Source organism: Schistosoma haematobium, chromosome 3, assembly GCF_000699445.3.
Source record: "Schistosoma haematobium chromosome 3, whole genome shotgun sequence".
Classification (NCBI taxonomy): Eukaryota; Metazoa; Platyhelminthes; class Trematoda; order Strigeidida; family Schistosomatidae; genus Schistosoma; species Schistosoma haematobium.
The window spans coordinates 2782043-2801086 of NC_067198.1; the positions used below are offsets into that span (position 1 = coordinate 2782043).

Below are 19044 nucleotides of genomic sequence, written 5' to 3' on the forward strand. Positions count from 1 at the left end.
AAAAAGATACATTATTAATTACAGATGAAATAACATATATTATGAAACAAAACATCGTTGATAGTTTCTAAGGTTAAAAACATGTATGTTTTCCTATTTTAAACAAAAATTAACGTTCAATGATGATCATAGGGAATATTAGTATCTCAGGATGAGGATCATGAAGATGTTGTATTCTCTGAAGTGGATTCATTATTGTTAAGCTTTCATTGTTTTTCTCAACAAAATCATTAGTACACTTTTCAAGAAGAAATGATTCATATGGATTTATGCACAGTCGAATAGCTTCTTGTTCTATTGACCTTGAATTAGTTTGGTTATTGTTGTTGAGTGTGTGGCAGCCGTTTATATGTTTATAAGGATTGTTTCGATATCGAACATAGACGGAAAAAAGCGTACTATCAGATTATGATAAAAGAACGAAGAGCTTCGAAGAAAGTGAATATAAGGAAGAACACAATCACAATTCTGGTTAACAAAGAACATAACAGAGAGAACGTGTCAGAAGACTGAAATCAGAATGTCGAGGATCTATTTAATTACCAAGGTTTATGTCAACCACTGAAAATTAATCCTATTCAAAAACTAGATATCTAAACCAGTAGGACTAAACAATCTTGTCAAAGCTGACTAGATAATAAAACAGTATCAATGGTGAACGAAGCCAAACAGACCTGTATTTCATCAGTTTTATAGCAGATGGAAATTAAACAAGTCAAACATCATCAAAAGACCAATCATCACTGTTAGTGGGACATAGATTGGATTAAAGCATGCTCAGTGCACGATTGCTTTGACGCACGCCGATTGGCCAATTCTTATCCAATCAGCGCTAGTCGATACTTGGGGAAACACTCTAGAATCGTCTCACGTAAAAACTATAAATATACTAACGTTTTTCCCATTGTGCTTCTGCTTACTTCCATCTAACCTTGTTATTTGGAATATAATCTCTTTCCTGTTCAACTGTGTTCTGATTGGGGGACTTATCGAGTGAATTGGTGTCCAAGAATACTAAGCAACAAGAATAGCTTGGCCGTAATAAGAGAGAATTATAACAGCCACACTTTCAGTGACATCTACATACAACCGATCATGAGGATTATCAAAGATATTAAAACATCTGGTAGACTCAAATGGTTATTTTGCCAAGTTTTCAACACAGTTTTTAGATAAGATCGAAAGTGTCCAAATCGTCAATGACGAACCGATGATATCATTTGATGTCAAAACTTTATTCAACTTTGTCGAACAAAATTTAGCAAGAACTACAATATCCCTGCTCATAATCAATTATATGAACCTCTCAAAACACACCAAACCTCAAAGTAAAAACTCGGTTAATCTCACTGAGTTATGTTTGACAATATATTTCCAAATCAGCGGCCAATTATATATACATATATGGAATTCCAGTGTGATCACTGGTTTCCAGATAAATTGTGGATGCAGTAATGAAGTGGCTGAAAAAGTTAGTGCTTTCGATGATTAAACTAGGAATTTGTCTACGATATGTAGACGATAAGTTCATCATCGTCAAAATACATAGACTAGAAAGATTTACAATTTTATCAACAGCATCTGTGATTGTAAAAAATTAACATTGGAGGTAGAATAAGATAACAAACAACCATTTTTTGCTCTATTTATCACTAGGACCAACACAGGAAAATTAGTGATTCAAGAATACAAGAAAATTGACCTATACTGTTAAAATACTAAACTACAACATCAACGACACAACAACCCTCGAATTACGTTGCATACAAACTTCGTCTAAAAGAATGAAGATACATTGCAGTACAGTTATTGTATGGAAAAACAAGAGATAATACCTAATGGATGTATTTTAAAAAAGTGGACTATCCAAAACTTCATCAGCAGATGTTTATAAAACCGTTCATCAATCAAAAAGAACCATTAAAATAATCAAACCTTAAGTCCTACCATCCATCTATGAGATCACAAACAGATTATTAAAATCGCGAAGACTGTGTGTAGCTCCCAAGCCCACATTTTTATAATGAGTATTATGCAGCACGATGGACAGGAAGACAAATTGTGATAAACCAAACGTTATCTACAAAATCAATTGCAACAACTGTAACAAAATGTCTGCCCACTCTGTTCACGTTGACATGCACATCAACTACCAGTTAAACGCCACAACATAGTTTGACTGATATCAAAGGACATGAGCAACTGTGAATATGTGTTGAATGGGAAAACATCGAAATATTAGACAGAGAAAACATTAAGAAAGAAGCTTTTCACTTTGGTAACGCATCAATTAATGAACATATCGGAATTGACTAAATCTACCAATCAATAGGGAAAATGATAAGCAACTGTAAGGTCAGAGAGATTAGATCAAAAACAAATATACAAACAACGGCCACACACTTATGGACAATAAACAAGCAAGTTCAAGGTTAACAGAGCAAGAAGCTAGTTAACTGTATAAAAATCCCTATGAATCATTTCTTCTTGAATTGTGTGCTGATGATGTTGTTGAGAAAGACAATGAAAGATTCACAATTAAAGCAACCAGCTCAAATAATAGGACACCCTTAAAAACATCCAGTTATTTGAAAACAGGCAGATACTATTTATCGTTTACTGCAGTAAACGTAACAAATTATAATGTCTGTTTAGTTTTACTAAGGTGGATGGAGTACAATTTGTTATTGAAATACATGACTTAAGAATGTATGGTTCAAGTTTTGCTTTTAAACAAACCAAAATGCGTTATTAATAAACTTAATATGAAGAAGTACACATTGGTATTCGCAACTAATAATTCAATATGTAAATGATACCGCTGGAAAAATTAATGGATTTTCAAATTACGCTTCTGTTATCGACAACACCTTTGAAATCGATTTGTGGTAAATTTCCAAAACCACAAATGTATAAGCAAAGGTGGATGATGGTTAACAGTAGAATCCAGAACGCTCGTTTCATCCTATTTGATACTTGTCAGCTGGATGTACTGCATCAGAGAGTCAATGTTCACTACGAGACTCGAACCCAGTACCGTTCGCTTCAAACACCACTTACCTATTGAATCTTGATAGCCACTGATTTGTGCAATGAGATGAAGTGAACGATACTGGGTTAGAGTCTCCTAGTGAACATCAACACTATGATGCAGGTTCATCTAGCCGACGAGTCTGAAATAGGACAAAATGTGTGTCCTTGATTCAACTGCTAGCTACTGTTCACCTTTGCTCATAATGCTTGTGACAACGTAATATTGAGGCAGTTTTAACAGGATGCACGTATACCAATAAGAGACTGATCAATTATAATTCTAAACATTAGTGGGAAGATTCAAACAAAGAATACAAAATGAACAAAAATGTATGGTTTGCAAATTCTTATCGAACTAATGAATGATTCTGGTGTCCAAAATATCTTCTTTATATATTTTAACATGTAATTAGCATTTTCACATGAGAACATATGTAGACGTATTACAATATTAAATTCTTATCTTTCATAAATTTCAAAGAAAATAGCACAGAAATAACTTTAATCATGAATGGTCGCTTTTAGAATTTTCAGTTAATCATTTTCATTTATAGTTGAAATCATGCGTCAATTAAAAAGCTAGACCACCATGGAAAACCAGGAAGCACTGGACAGCCGTTTCGTCCTAGTATGGGACTCCTCCGTGACCAGTGGAGTTCAACTAGGTTTGTTGTGAGATATCAGCTCACTGAAGACAATGATGGACGGTAGCTCAATTTTGTGAATTAGTTGAAGTTAGAAATTAACACCGTTGGATGCAGGCCAGTTCAGTGATCTAATGGTTAGGTGCTCGCGCTCGAGACTGATAGGTCCTGGTTTCGAGTCCCATGGGTCGGGATCGTGAATGTGAACTGCTGAGGAGTCCGACGATAGGACGAAACGGCCGTCGAGTGTATCCAGGTTTTCCATGCTGGTCTAGATTCAATCGACTCATGATTTCAACAATTGAAATTTTCTAAAATCTTCAGAGTTTTCATTGAACATTTGTCGTAATTCAATACTTTTATTTTTGTTTCTAACTCACTTATGAACGATTAACTTAAACTAGTACATGTGACACTTTAGTATTTGTTATATAGCCTACAAGTCACCAAGTTGATTAACATAACAATTTACTTTATTTATATGGAAACTATTATGAAATGAATATATAGAAACAAAAAGATTATTTAATAAAAGGAACTATCACTACTCTTACAATATTTAATTGCTTGAATATATAACTGATGATCTATATAAACATAGTAATAGTTAGCGCATTTTAAATTCGTCATCTGAATCTTTTCTATTGATGTTTAAGATTGTAATTGTCAGTCTCTTTAGACACATGTGCGTCTTGTGCGGATTGCCTCGATATTTGCCTAAAGTTACAAGGATTATCGGCAGATATAGATGGCAGTTGACAGTAGAGTTCAGGACGCGCGTTTTGCACTATTTTAGAGTCGTCAGCTGGATGTACCTGAATCCAAGAGTTGGTATTCACTCAGGGACTCAAACCCCCTATTACCTACCATTCATCTTTCCTTATAATAATAGCTATCTTTAACTGAAGTAGGTAATTAGAATTCAAAATAACAAGACTTTTAGATCACTGGCTATAGTCTGTAACTGATGAGACAAAAAAGATCACCTTGAAACATGGTTTTCACATTATATTGACAAATACCTGTGACCTGTTTGAACTTCTGCCTAAACGTATACTAAGTGGCATAAAATCGCATGTTTTCTGTCTATTTCAGTACATTTATTATGGATAAATAAAGTGTCTACAAACTATCGCGAAACTAAAAAGCTCAATAATACGCACTACAGTGATTAGTATATTTTCTTCCTTATTTGTTCTTTACAGAAACGATCGTAGAATACCATGAAATCTATTCAGTAATTATATTATTATTCCTACAATTGAAGAAGATATGGAACTCAAGACAACTGTCAACCAATATCAAAGTCAGAATCTTCAATGCGAACGTTAAGACAGTTCTACTGTACGGAGCTGAAATTTGGAGGACTAATACGACTATCATCAAGAATGTACAAGTATTTATAAACAGTTGTCTTCGCAAGATACTCAACATCCTTTGGCCGGATCCCATCAGCAACAGCCTTCTGTGGGAGAGAACAAACCAGCTTCCAACCGAAGAGGAAATTAGGATAAGACGATGGAAATGGATAGGACATATATTACGCAAATCACCAAACTGCACCACAAGACAAGCCCTAACTTTTAATCCTAAAGGAAAGCGGAAAAGTGGAAAGCCAAAGAACACATTACGTTGGGAAATAGAATCAGATCTGAAAAGGATGAATAACACAACTGGAAATAGCTGAAAAGGATTGCCCAGGACAGGGTTGGATGGAGAATGTTGGTGGTCGGCCTATGTTCCTTCACGAGGAGTAACAGGCGTAAGTAAGTAAGTATATTATGCAATGAAAAAAGAGATTTCATCAGCTTATCAGAAATATTTTCAGTTGCATTAAAATAGTACAAAATCATTGATGATTTTTTTAGAATACTGACATATGAAACGTATTAGATATGAGAATTCTTAACTGTAATCAAATATAGTATTGAATAAAGTGATTAATAAAAGTGTTATTATCTTCTTAATTGAATGTTTCAATACTTATCATTATATTCACTTACTGACATTGACTTGGTACAAGACGTGAACTATCTGTACAAGAGTGAAATTTTCCAGCGAATAATTGTACACCAATAACAGCAAACATAAATTCAAGCAAAAAAGTAACCATCATTATTTTACCAATACTTTTTACAGCAACTACAACACATTGGACGACATGCTGTTGAATTCAAAAAAAAAAACAAAAATAAAGGATGACAAGTGAAATTTATTTTACAGTATAACTACAGTTTAAATATTTATTAAATCATTAAAAAAATCTCTTCAGCGAGGAACTCCCTTCAGTCAGCATGGTGTTTAGAGGTTGTTGAATTTCATTAAAATCACGAACCACTTCGAGTTAGACCACCATTTAAAACCTGTCAGAGCTATATGGGTGTTTCATGGTAGTATGGAACACTTTAGCAACTCGCAGTTATCCACCGGTGGGCGCAATGTCATGGACTGGTTGAAGTTCAACGTTAACACCATTGTATGCCAACTGAGTGGTCTAAAGGTGGAACGTTCTCGCACGAGACTGAAGGTTCTGGGTTTGATTACCGTGTGAGGGGACTTCAATGCCAACAAATGAGGAGTCCTATACCGGGACGGAATGGCCGTCTTGTGTTTTGAGTCTTTCAATGGTGATGTAATATTGATCGGTTAGTGATTTCAATGATATTGTTTTTAACTAGTTCATTTTTTAAACCTTATAATAGCATAGGTGTGATAAGTTGTGTATCAATCAATGATTTTAAATTTGTTTATATTTGATTAGTTGCTATACAGAATTAGACTAGATAGTCATTTCAAATAAACAAAATTGTTATAGAAGAAAGGAGTTTACAAAACACGAGAAATATGTAACCAATAAGTAGAGTAGCTCTGTTTATCATCAAATTATCGAATGATGAACAAGAAAACTGAATACAAACAATCTATGTAATAAGAAATAGTAAACATTAAGAAACAAAGGAAATAATCAAACAACAGATATCTAGCGAAACCTTCAAGTCTCTTAAATTGATGTTCACATTGAATTTTCATCGACTTGAATAAATGAACATTGACATGGTCTGTTAGTTTACGTATAGTTAATGGTTGGACAAAAAAGGCTCAGAGTACAATGAATTCACTACGTATTATTGTGACGTTTGGAATAGCTTTATTGGAAAAAGAATAATTTTTCGACTATGGTCTATGGTCTTCATATTAGTACTATATTGAAAGTAAATGGGTTTAGTCCTAACACCAAAAACAATGCGCTATGTTCACTGATACAAAATATATGCACCTCAAAATCCGTCGATGATAAGAGATTACCTCTGATTTGAATAATAAACTAAAAGGGTTCACACAAGAACAGATTACTAAGAAGCTGAGTCACAAGAAATCTGGTGTTAAGCACAACTATAGCTGTTTTCTTTTAACATAATAACGACATATTTGATTAGTTTAAACTAATGATGTATTTCTTGCACCAATCAATGTTTATAACATTCTACTCAGTAAATCATAGAACTTTCAAATATCGAAAGTTTTAAGTCACTTTCAGGTCAAAAGAGTCGCGTATATATATGCTATATCTCTTGATGACAAAACATCAAATTTCGTCTTTCATAAATGATAGAACAAAACATTGTGGAATTATACTTGCAATATAATCTATTATGTACACAGTGAAATAGTACCTTACTTGAATTAACAGTGTTACTCTCATACTGATGTAAATAGAAGGTAAATGTTTTCTAAACACAAAGCACATCTATGGGGTGACTTAGTCGAATCACTTGATAACATCTCTTATTTACTTTTTTTCTAGAAACAGCTTCATATAAATCATAATACTACCATTTAAAACATTGTTATAGTTATTGTTACTCCGACGTTATTAAAAATGCAATAGATTGAAATAAAGTAATTGATATCAGATGGGGGGTTATTGTTGTAATTCTAATAATTTCAATAGTTGAGATCATGAGTCAATTAAAGCTAGACTGTTAGGTCTTGAGTTCGAGTCCCCTTGGTGTAGAATCATGGATGAGCACTACTGAAGAATCCCATATCAGGACGAAACGACCGTCCAATACTTCCAGATATTTTTCATAATAGTCTAACTTCAATTGACTTATGTTCTCAACTATTAAAGTAATGGGTATTACACTGCGAAAATCCATTTAAAGAAAAAGAAACCAAGAAAGTATATAATACAATTTGATTTTTTAATATATTAAGATATTTTAATTGTGTAAATTGTATTTCTGAGCATTCTGTGCCAAATTCAATAATATAAAACAATGCACATTCTGAATTGTTTACATTGAAATAATAAAAGAAGCTCATTGATTCAGCAAAGAATGTTTCTTTTTTGTTGTTTTGGTTCCTTTTTTAAAAATATCAATTATTTTCTGAAACTGTATCATTCCATTTATAAATGATTTTGTTAAATAGTAGTCTAATAGTAGTATAGTCAAGTCAATAAAAATAAAATAGTGTTATTTATAACATAGTCAAGATGATCAAAAGGGGTTTCATTTAACTGAATAAAACGAGGATCGTATCATCATTAGGAGATTATATTATGTAATAGTTTTAAAAGTTGTTATGACTTTAAGTTGCGGCCGACTTTTACCCTGTGCTAATTGTTGTGTCTTTGACTGGAAAATTAGAGAGCAGCGTACTTATCGATCGATTCAATGACACGTAAACACGTACGGACGGCCTAGAGTCTCTATTGGTCTCGCTTCCCTGTCTAGCCCAGTCAGTTGAGTCCAGAACACAAGTCACAGCCTCGGAGATATGAATTATTGTATTTCAGACATGCTCTATTTATATACCAAACAAGCAAACCACATCGCACCATAAAAATAGTAAACAACATTTACACAATATGTAACGAATGAATTAAATAATAGCCAATAGGGAATGTACATTTAAAGTCCAAGGCCACCATAGACTTAACATGACAATGATTGGCATATTATTCTGTATCCACAACAAAAGTAATGATAAATGATAATCTATAGAATAAAAGTTAGAGACAATCTTCTATCGTATGAAGGGGTAGAAGAAAGTAACAATTAATCATCACAATTTGTAGAATTCAAAGGAGTGTTAAGACCAGAGAGAGAATAAGAGAATGAACATAACTCTTTTGTACATAGAGTTCGAGTCTGAAATGGTGACTTGCTATAGCTTTGAAAACATGGAAGTACTAAACGGCCGTTTCGTCCTATTGTGGAACTCCACAGAAGTGCGCATCTATGATCCTGCTCGCAGGATTCGAAATCAGGGCCTTCAGCCTTGCGCGTGAACGCTCAAACTACTACACCACTAAGCTGCCTGGTATCCAACGGTGTTAATGTCTAACCTCAATCAGTCCATGAAATTTCTATAGCATTGACTGTGTACAAATTCTTCATCTAAACCTTTTTTAAGCCAGTTCTCTTTACCTTGTTAAGGATTCTGAATGGTGATTTACGTATTAGGGTGTAACCTAAGTTGACAAAGAGTTTAAAGATTGAGTTACTGATTGATTTGCATTCCCTTTTATGGTAGTGCTTGGATACTCATTTTCAGTAGACGGATCAATTTTTAAAATCTAATTTCATAATTTAAAACTTGATCTATCAGAGAGATATATTCCTTTCTTGAAATAAGTTATAATATTCAAATTGATATATGAGTATAATTATAAAACTTACTTTCAAACCTTTCGCTCTATTGATCGCTCTTAAAGGTCGTAATACTCGTGAGACTCGAAGAATTTTAACTACAGATATTGTATCAATACTAAGTAAGATAAAAAAACAAAACAGAATAGCTTCATGTCAATTAAGATGTCAAATAAGTTTTTATTAAAATGTTTGCTATGTTGGTAGATGCAGACTACTTGGTTGGGGTCCGCGTGACTATCGTAACCAGTGGTTGGAGACTCTTGGTGACATGGCTCAGAATCGATCACAATGGCGTAGGCGTATACACTCACTATCTTCCCTTAAACGATGAGATTAAAATAGCTTCATATCTTTCTACAAACTAATTCTTTTTTCCTGTACTATATAATCTTACTTTTATATATTACTACCATTGAATTGGTGTTCATCTTGTTATGCTAATGAGGTATGGCAACTTCGACCGATGCATATATATGCCTGATTCTACGTTGTTGTTGACTGAAAGAATTCAATTGTTTCTTGGTAAATATTTAGTGATGACATAATATTTCATTATGAACTAACATCTATTAGAGATCTTTAGATAGATTTAGTTCTTTGTTAAACTAATCATTACAAAATATGAATAATATATTTCGTTTTAATAGTATCTGACTTTAAAACAAATTCTTCAATTCTAAATCAAAACCAATGAAATGACATTATGTTGACAAATAAGACTGCTATATTGGCAAATATATTACATACGAAAATATGAACCTATATTTACTATTTGTCAGTCCGTTTCATGATAAGACTACTTGTAATCGTGCCCCCAAATGCCCTGGTACGGCCGAGAGTGGGGAGAGTCCGCTCTCCCTCTCCAAATGCTCTCACATGGCCACACGTATATAGCCTCTGCCAGAAAAGTCCTACTCACTACCTCCTCGTGGTGAGGGTGTTGTTTATGAAATCGAGAGGACGAAAAGCTAATGTCCAGTGCTCTAGCCGGGTTGGTATATACGAATAGTCCATCTAGGGGAGTTGGAAAACTCTGATTCTAAACCAATGGTGCACATGGGCTCCAGTATCTTGAAGGAACAAATGGCGTATGAACCAACCGCTGGTCATCGGTTACGATGGGACTGCATCTCCTTACGTCACTCCACTGCCTTTTTGGATCAGACTTTTAGGTCCAAGACTCCGGGTCTCCCCCCACTCCAAGAAAACTACTTGCTTCGGTTTGGGCACTCGGGGCAGTATCACAGCCCTCACACATATCAAATGAGATCTGTGTGGCGCATATGTATTTGGTGCCTCCTTGTACCAATATCTATGTGTTGAAACAGAATAGAAATTTGTAATCGTAGTCAAGTAGTCTTAAAGTAAGTGGAAACAATTATACAGTTCTATCTGTATTATATTATCTTCATGACAAATAATGAAAGTAAACATGAGTGGTCAAACAATGAATAATAAGTAAATTTGGAAAAGAAAGTAATTAGATATTCATTTTCCAGAAGACCATCGATCTTCTATACATTCCAACTGGTTTTCATTCTAACTTCAAAAAACAGTCAAAGAAGAACTAATAACTGGAAAGTCTTAGATAGATACATTCTCTTTAGACATTTAAAGACAGAGTTGTAAATAAGTACTAAATGAATTCAACTGAACTATAATTGATGTGTTATATACTCTATCGATTTAAATATACTTCAAACATTTTTACAAAGAAATCAAGTACTTTTACAATATTCGGTTTAGATCACAACAAAGCACCTTGTATATTTGTAATATTCAGTTCTATTTATAAAGCCTTGATGAATATGATGTCTAAACTCCAACTACGTGCTTATAAGCAATATGAACTGGTTACAAGTTTATTACACTAATCGATCGAGTAGAAATGGTAATATGAACTAATATACAGATAACTTTAGGAAATTATGGTTTACTACAATAGAATTCTGGAAATTCAATTTACTACATATAAATGTCTCAATTACTTGTGTAAATATATTTAAAGGATTGAAAATCAATACTGGTTTTCACAGTTAAATTCACGAGTCGATTCAAGTTAAATCACCATTGGAAACTTGAAATCACTGGGCGGCTACTTTTCGCGCGAGACCAAAAGACTTGAATTCAAGTGGGATCATGGATGAGCATTAGTGAAGAGTCTCATTACTAGAATGAAACGTCATCTAGTGATTCTAAGTTTTCAATGGTTATGTAAATTAGATCGACTCATGAATCCAATTGTTAAAAATATTACAATCTCCATAAACTCCGTAACGATAATACTGATTTTCTCTTTAATTTTGGATAAGGGATAAAAATACACAATAGAACTTACTCAATTGGATAAGAAATAATTGATGTAAGAACTACCATAAAATCTAACATATTATTTGCGCTTCGACAAAATGCTCCCTTATGTAATACCAAACCATAAGTAATTATCTAATAAAGAAAATTAATGATATTATAGTTAAATAATTTCAGAATTAATTATAGGTTTAACAGATATATTTATATATACTGTATCATTATTTATTTACAACCAAGTTATAATAGAATCTTGAACAGTGGTTTTGTCACACTTTATCTATAAAATAATATCTCTATTGAAATTAAAACCGGGCCATATTGTATTTGAGGATCTTGGTTTTTCCCATGTGTATGTTGTGACCTGCTGATGCAGAGGCTGTTGCTGCTGTTGATGCTACACTAGTTGTCTTCATCTGCATTTGTTGGTGTGTATGGGATAGAAGAGCTAGGTCATCTGTCAAGTCTAAATAGTCTAGTTATTTCCAACCTGTCATTTTTATTCCGTGCTCTCTGTTAAATGTCAAGGTCTTCATAATCTAGTCAAACACCAGGAGCAAGAGAAAGGGAGAGGGTAGGCAGCCTTGTCTGACTCCGGTTTTCACTTGGAATGCGTGTTATACACGAATTTGAAGTGTAGTTCGTCGTATGAATTTCGTATGATATTGACGATCTTCTCAGACATTCAACAGTGTTTAAGAAGTTTCCATAAAATCCTCCTATCCACACTGTCAAATGCTTTCTCATAATCAAGGAGTTTAATGTATAGTGACGAGTTTCATTCAATTGATTGTTCAACGATGATTCGTAGTGTTGCGATTCGGTCTGTCCTTGGATGATCCTTACAAAATTCCGCCAAAAAACGCAAGTCGGTTAGAAAATTATTAAAGCTTACTTGTTGGAGGCTCAATAAGACGCCATAAAGCCCAATTTATGTAAGCAGAATAAAATCAACTGTGTACTATAGATACTAATAAACCCAAATGCAGTTGGTACATATAAAGTGAGACATTATATTTTGATAGAAATATAGAGAAGAAGTAACATGACAGTCTTTTCATTGTAGCGAAAACCATCATCTAATTCCATATTCATTTTCACAACTTATATTTCTCTCAATCAGAACACATCTGTAATTCCAATTACTTGAAATCATTTGTCAATTGAAGCTAGACCACCATGAAAAATTTGGATACACTCGACGGCCGTTTCGCCCTAGTCTGGGACTCCTCAGCAGTGCGCATCCATGATCGCCCCCCACCGCGAGATTCGAAACCACGGTCATCCAGTGCTTCCAGGTTTTCCATGGTGGTCTAGCTTCAATTGACTCATGATTTCAACTTTTAAAATTGCTAAAATCTTCACAAAACCCCTTCTGATAACAAACATCTGTAATTGTTGTAGATGGAATTAAATATACTAAAAAGTAAATTAGAGTTTATCCTCGAAAACAATAAATAATCCCTAGTCTACGAAAAAAGTACCATAAATTACGATCTTCATCAATTTGTTCTGTAAAGTACATTAAATAAGATTTAAAAAGGTTTAAGAATAATGTAATTCATTTAGGTTGTATCTATTACTTTCAAGGAAGATGTGTACACTTACCAAAAACTTTGAAGCATTCTAACAGTCAAGTAAACTTAAAGTCTTAATGTATTTTTTTTATTGAACTAATAGATCCACAAGCCGTGACCAGTGGAGCTAATATGTGTCGGGTAGAAACAGGTGTCTACCTCAGTACAATGGAAGGTGGTAGCGCAATTTCGTGGATTGGTTGAGGTTAGACATTAACACCATTGGATGCCGGCTCAGTGGTCTAGTTGGTTAAGCGCCCGGCGCGAGACTGATAAGTCCCGTGTTCGAATCTCCTGGGAGGGCGGGATCATGGATGCCCACTGATGAGGAGTCTCATACTATGACGAAACGGCCATCCAGTGCTTCCAGGTTTTCCATGGTGGTCTAGCTTCAATTGACTCATGATTTCAATCAAAAAAGATAAAACTTTCAATTTTAAATTAAGCATAAATTTATTTAATCAACAATCCCAATGAGATTTTTTTTCTATAAAGTGAAATGTAATATGTACCATATGTCAAACTTACTTTCAAAGTTATCTCCACTGTAAACACAGAAGTGAAAAAATAATCAAAGTAGTTCAATATCTGAAATTAAAAAAACAAAAACAACATAAGATAATAACTTCAATGTTATTGTTATATTGAAATGATAAAAGTTTGATCGAGTAAATAGAAGGATTTCAATCGATCTGTACTAATCATGATATTAGAACATTGACTGACTACGATAACCTAAAACATTGTACCAATTTCAAATCACGTTCCATCCAATAACAAGTAAATTAAGGAAAGATATTAACATTAACTACAAATGATGTATTTTTTAAACTTCAAGATTCATTTCAATTATGAGGTTGATGATGTAATTACAAATCAGAACAATTGTTTGATTCAAGATTATGTAACGTGTAGAATAATATGAATGTAGAAAGAAATGCTAAATTAAATAGATTTAGTTAAAACAATTGATAGTTCAGTTGTCTGTCAGTCAGTAACAACCTAGAACGAACGTACATACGTACATCAATTCAAGTTGCCACACCACATTAGCACAGAGGTACGATTGTCGATTCAAATCCGATAGTAGTAGAGGTAGTAAAAGTATAAGCAGTAATCGGAAACATTAGGGTTTGAAGATTTTATTCAAGGAGTATAATCCAGCGAAATGAATTTGGAAAGAGAAAAAAGAAAGGGACATGAAGAATTCAGAAGATTAGAATTTGGAAGAACACAAAGAGCGGATGCACTTGCTTACACCATTGCAAACGATTTCGAGCCATGTCACATCCAAGGTCTCTAACCATCGGCTGCTATCGTTTGGTGGATCCCAACCAGGTAGTATACATCTACCAACACGACTCAGTTCACTTGTCGGTGACTTTATGGATTTGTACCATGTTTTGGTCTGACCGCCTCTAGCTTTTTTCTAACCTACTCCCACACCATAAAACATCGCACGTCGGGGCAGTCAGTGGTTGAGCATACAAATTATACAATCAATACAGATTAGTCGTTTACTATAGTATATTATGTGAACATTTATCTGCCTAAATCCATCGGACTCATAATTGCTCAAGTAACAGAAGCATTAATTATTCAAATCAGAAACCCTGAGTTTTACACGGAAAAAGATACACCCAACTGCCTTTTTTTCTGTACCAAATTTGGGCTTCATAAATTAATCATATTGAATATAAGATAATATAAATTGACTAATGTACATACAGGCTATTATTTTCTATATTTTTGTAGCACCAAATTTATCTTCATATACCTTTTTATTATTATTGTTGTTTTCATTATAACATTTGTTAAAACATTTGACAGATTTGATCTTTCAATAGTTGAGATCGGGAGTCGATTGAACCTAGACCACCATGGAAAACCTGGAAGCCGTTTCGTCTTAGTATAGGACTCTTCAATAGTGCACATCCACAATCCTGCACACAAGATTCAAGCTTAGAACCTTCGATCTCGTGAGAAAACGCTGAACCTCTAGAGCACTAAGATGGCATCCTACAGTGTTAATATCTAAACTCAATCAATCCAAGATATTGCGTGACCATCTTTCATTGTCTTCGGTAGGTAGGTGTCTGACAACCGACGCAGTTGAACCCCACTGGTTATGGCCTTTCACTAGAACTCCGATAATTCCCTCTAGAAGCTAGTCACCAGTGAGCACATGATGTTTGTTTTGGAACAGCATTTAGAGCTTATAATTGTAGAACCAGATGACAGCTTATTCAATGAATGTTCTTCATTTATAAATATACTTGCTTTTAATATGATGGAAATTTTTAAAAAACTAAAATGTCACAAAAAACTTATATGCAGAACTTATAAATTATAATAAATGGTTGAAAACTACGATTTAAGTAAATCTTCATAATGTAATTTCTGATCACTTGTAATTTGATATGAACTTAAGTAATTTTTATAAACAATATGTACAAAGACTCAACAATACAACCAACGAACAGACGATTGGAACACCAATGGGATCACCAATATCAGGACTCATTTCAGAAGCAATAATGCAGAGATTAGAAGGCTCAACTTTACCAGTGATCAAACCAAAAATGTGGATACATTATGTGGACAACACATTCGTCATTATCGAAGCGAATCATCTGTAAAAGACTTACACTTTGACCAACAACGTCTTCAATAACAAAATTCATAATAGAAAAGGTGTTGAACAACAAGCCATCATTCTTGGATGTATTGATCGTCAGAACCAATAAAGTGGTCAATCAATAATCAACAAACACATCAAAATCAGTCCAATTTATTAAACAATAAGAAAGTTCACAGACAATGATAGGATCAAGAATCAAATAAGAGGAAGATGTAATCAAAATAAAGAGGCAGATAATGATTGCTTGAAGGTCAACTATAACCAATCAAGGTCGAGGTCAACAAGACAAGCCATTAGTCATATATGGAGTAATCCAGACACTTCACTCTACCTGAAGTTTGCGCTTATGATATTGTTCAAAAGAACAATACAAGTTCCACGACCAAACTATTTAACACACAGAATGAAGCTCCACCAAAAACATTCAAATATATAATCACATAAATTTTTTTCACTATCAGATTCCTCTAATTTTAATTTCTCATTTGTATAGATACATCGATAAATGTCCTTAGGAAGTTATCAGTAGTAATTGATAACAACTTCAAACAAGGATTTAATAAAACTACATTAGATCACTGGGCGGCGTATGGTCGTCCACAATGTGTAGCAGGCGTATGTAAGTAACTCTAGGTCACTATCATTTGATGAAGAAAAATTTACTAACCAAATTTGGTATGGAAAGAAATTATTTCTATAAATTTAGAAATTAAATTGGTTGAAATTTAAACATTAACACCGTTAGATGCCGGCCGGCTCAGTGGTCTAGTGGTTAGGCGCTCTGACGCAAGACTGATAAGTCCTGGGCTTGAATCTCGCGGAGGGCGGAATTGTGGATGCGCACTGCTGAGGAGTCTCATACTCGGACGAAACGGCCGTCTAGTGCATCTAGGTTTTCCATGTTCGTCTAGGTTCAATCAACTCATGATTTCAACTATTCAGAAATTTTTAACACATTTTTTAATAAAACAATACCTGATTACGTGCAGATGATGCATCTAATGGATCTTCAGCTGCAAGCATAGCACTACTAACTAAGATACATACAAGTACAATATTATTGAAATAATTGTGATTGCAAACTTCATGACAGGCTACACGAAATCTGTTGAGTACCAAAAAGAAATTATAGTATTAGGAAATTGAGAAGGTAATTACAACTGGATAGATTAAAAATTAAAGTGAATTTGTAGACTAAAAAAATTAATAAATAGTCAATATTGGGTTGTGGAGATTGTTAGGTTTTCGATTGAGATTATGAACCGATTAATGTTAGACCATCATTGAAAACCTGGAAGCACTGGACAGCCGTTCCGTGGTAGTGTGCGACTTCTGAGCAGTGTGCATCCACAAAAACGCACACTGGATTCGGACTCAGGACCTTCCGTTTCGATCGCGAACGCTTAACTTCTAGACCACTGGACCGGTATCGAACGGTGTTAATGGATTGATTGAGGTTAGACATTAACACAGTTGTCTAGAGGTCAAGCGTTCGCGCGCGAGACCGAAGACTCTTGGTTCGAATCCCGTGAGCGGGATCGTGGATACGCACTTCTGAGGAATCCCGCAATAGAACATACAGTGCTTCCAGGTTTTTGATGATGCTCTAACATCATCCGGTTCATGATCTCAAACATATATATATATATCACTTAGTTACTCCTGTTCGCCTCGTGTAACATAAATTCTTTGAAATACACATTATCTTAACAATAAATGTGTATGTTTTTCTTACATAATTTTAATGATGAGAAGCACAACTTCACTCATATGTCGTCAATATAGACTGTTTTCCCCCTCAAAACTGTTTTCCATTTTCCCAGGTACTTTATTAAAATATTTAACGGATATAAATTTTTATCAATGAAAATATCCAAAATACAGGTTTAGTTAACCTCTTTTAAGATAGGTTAATAAATCATTTGGAATATTATATCTGTGTTATTTTTATTAGCAAATTAAAGTTTCGGTGAAACGCCCCCAAATGCCCTGGTTGGGGAGAGTCAGCTCTTTCTCTCCAAATGCTCTCACATGGCCACACGTATATAGCCTCTGCCAGAAAAGTCCTACCCACTACCTCCTCGTGGTGGGGGTGTTGTTTACGAAATTGAGAGGACGAAAGGCAAATATCCAGAGCTTTAACCGGGTTAGTGCACATGGAGAGTCCACCTAGGGGAGTTAGAAAACCCTGATTCCAGACCAATGGTGCACATGAGCTCTAGGATCCTGAAGGAACAAATGGCGTATGAACCAATCGTTGGTCACCGGTTACCATGAGACTGCATCTCCTTACGTTACTTCACCGCCTTTTGGATTAGACCTTCAGGTCGAAGGCTCCGGGTATGGCCCGCTAAGAAAAACACCTGCTTCGGTTTGGGCACCCGGGGCAGTGTCACAGCCTTCACACAAATCAAATGAGACTTGTGTGGCGCATATGAATCTGGTGCCCCCTTTTTCCAGTATTTATGTGTTCAAATAAATAAATAAATTAATTAATTAGGTGAAACAGAAATTGATTCTATTCAAGTTGAGAATCAATACTGACATTTGATATTTAAACAAGATATAAATACTTACGGATTAGTTGGACTGAATATGAAAAATGATGATGCATTTGGTATTGGTTTTATTTTCTTTGTTGAACTAATTTCTGAATGACGTCTTAAACTAGTTGTATCTTTCATTTTATCAGTTTCATCAGCACTTCTATCATCATTATCGTCATCATCGTCATTATCATCATCATCATCATCATGACTGTCTCTATTTCGATCTTCTTTTAAATCATCATCTTTATCATCTGTTCTTTGTTTATCTTCTATGTTCAAAAATCAACCGTTAACAAAATTCGAGTTAAGTTTATGATATATTTACAATAAAAACATAGATTATAATATTCATATTAGTCATTTGGTTTTAATTATATCCATGGTACAGTAAATGATGTTGTGATTATGTCTACATTTTTTTTATTTTACAGTCATAGATACTAATAATCATCGCATTAATTAACTGTACTTATTAAAATAGAAATACAAATGCCTCAAAGAGAAGGTCATTGAAGTGTGAAATTATTGATTAGAATGTTATTTTTATGCAACAAAGTAAATATATATTCACTTCGTATTGTTTGGCTTGTATCTTCCTAGTGAGGTTTAAGACTTCAGTCGACCAGTCTG

At 34.2% G+C, this 19044-nt stretch overlaps 1 protein-coding gene across 1 annotated transcript in view; it reads right to left on the bottom strand.

The window, feature by feature from the left end:
- CACNA1C_1 (Voltage-dependent L-type calcium channel subunit alpha-1C) overlaps positions 1-19044 on the bottom strand; it is a 168608-nt gene that overhangs the window by 100590 nt on the left and 48974 nt on the right. Inside the window, exons 17-22 of the mRNA XM_051212767.1 lie at positions 18443-18683; positions 16841-16970; positions 13753-13812; positions 11676-11782; positions 9365-9452; positions 5681-5841 (exon numbers count right to left, since the gene is read on the bottom strand). Coding sequence (XP_051068681.1) covers positions 5681-5841; positions 9365-9452; positions 11676-11782; positions 13753-13812; positions 16841-16970; positions 18443-18683 — 787 coding nt within the window. The remainder of the gene's footprint in view (positions 1-5680; positions 5842-9364; positions 9453-11675; positions 11783-13752; positions 13813-16840; positions 16971-18442; positions 18684-19044) is intronic.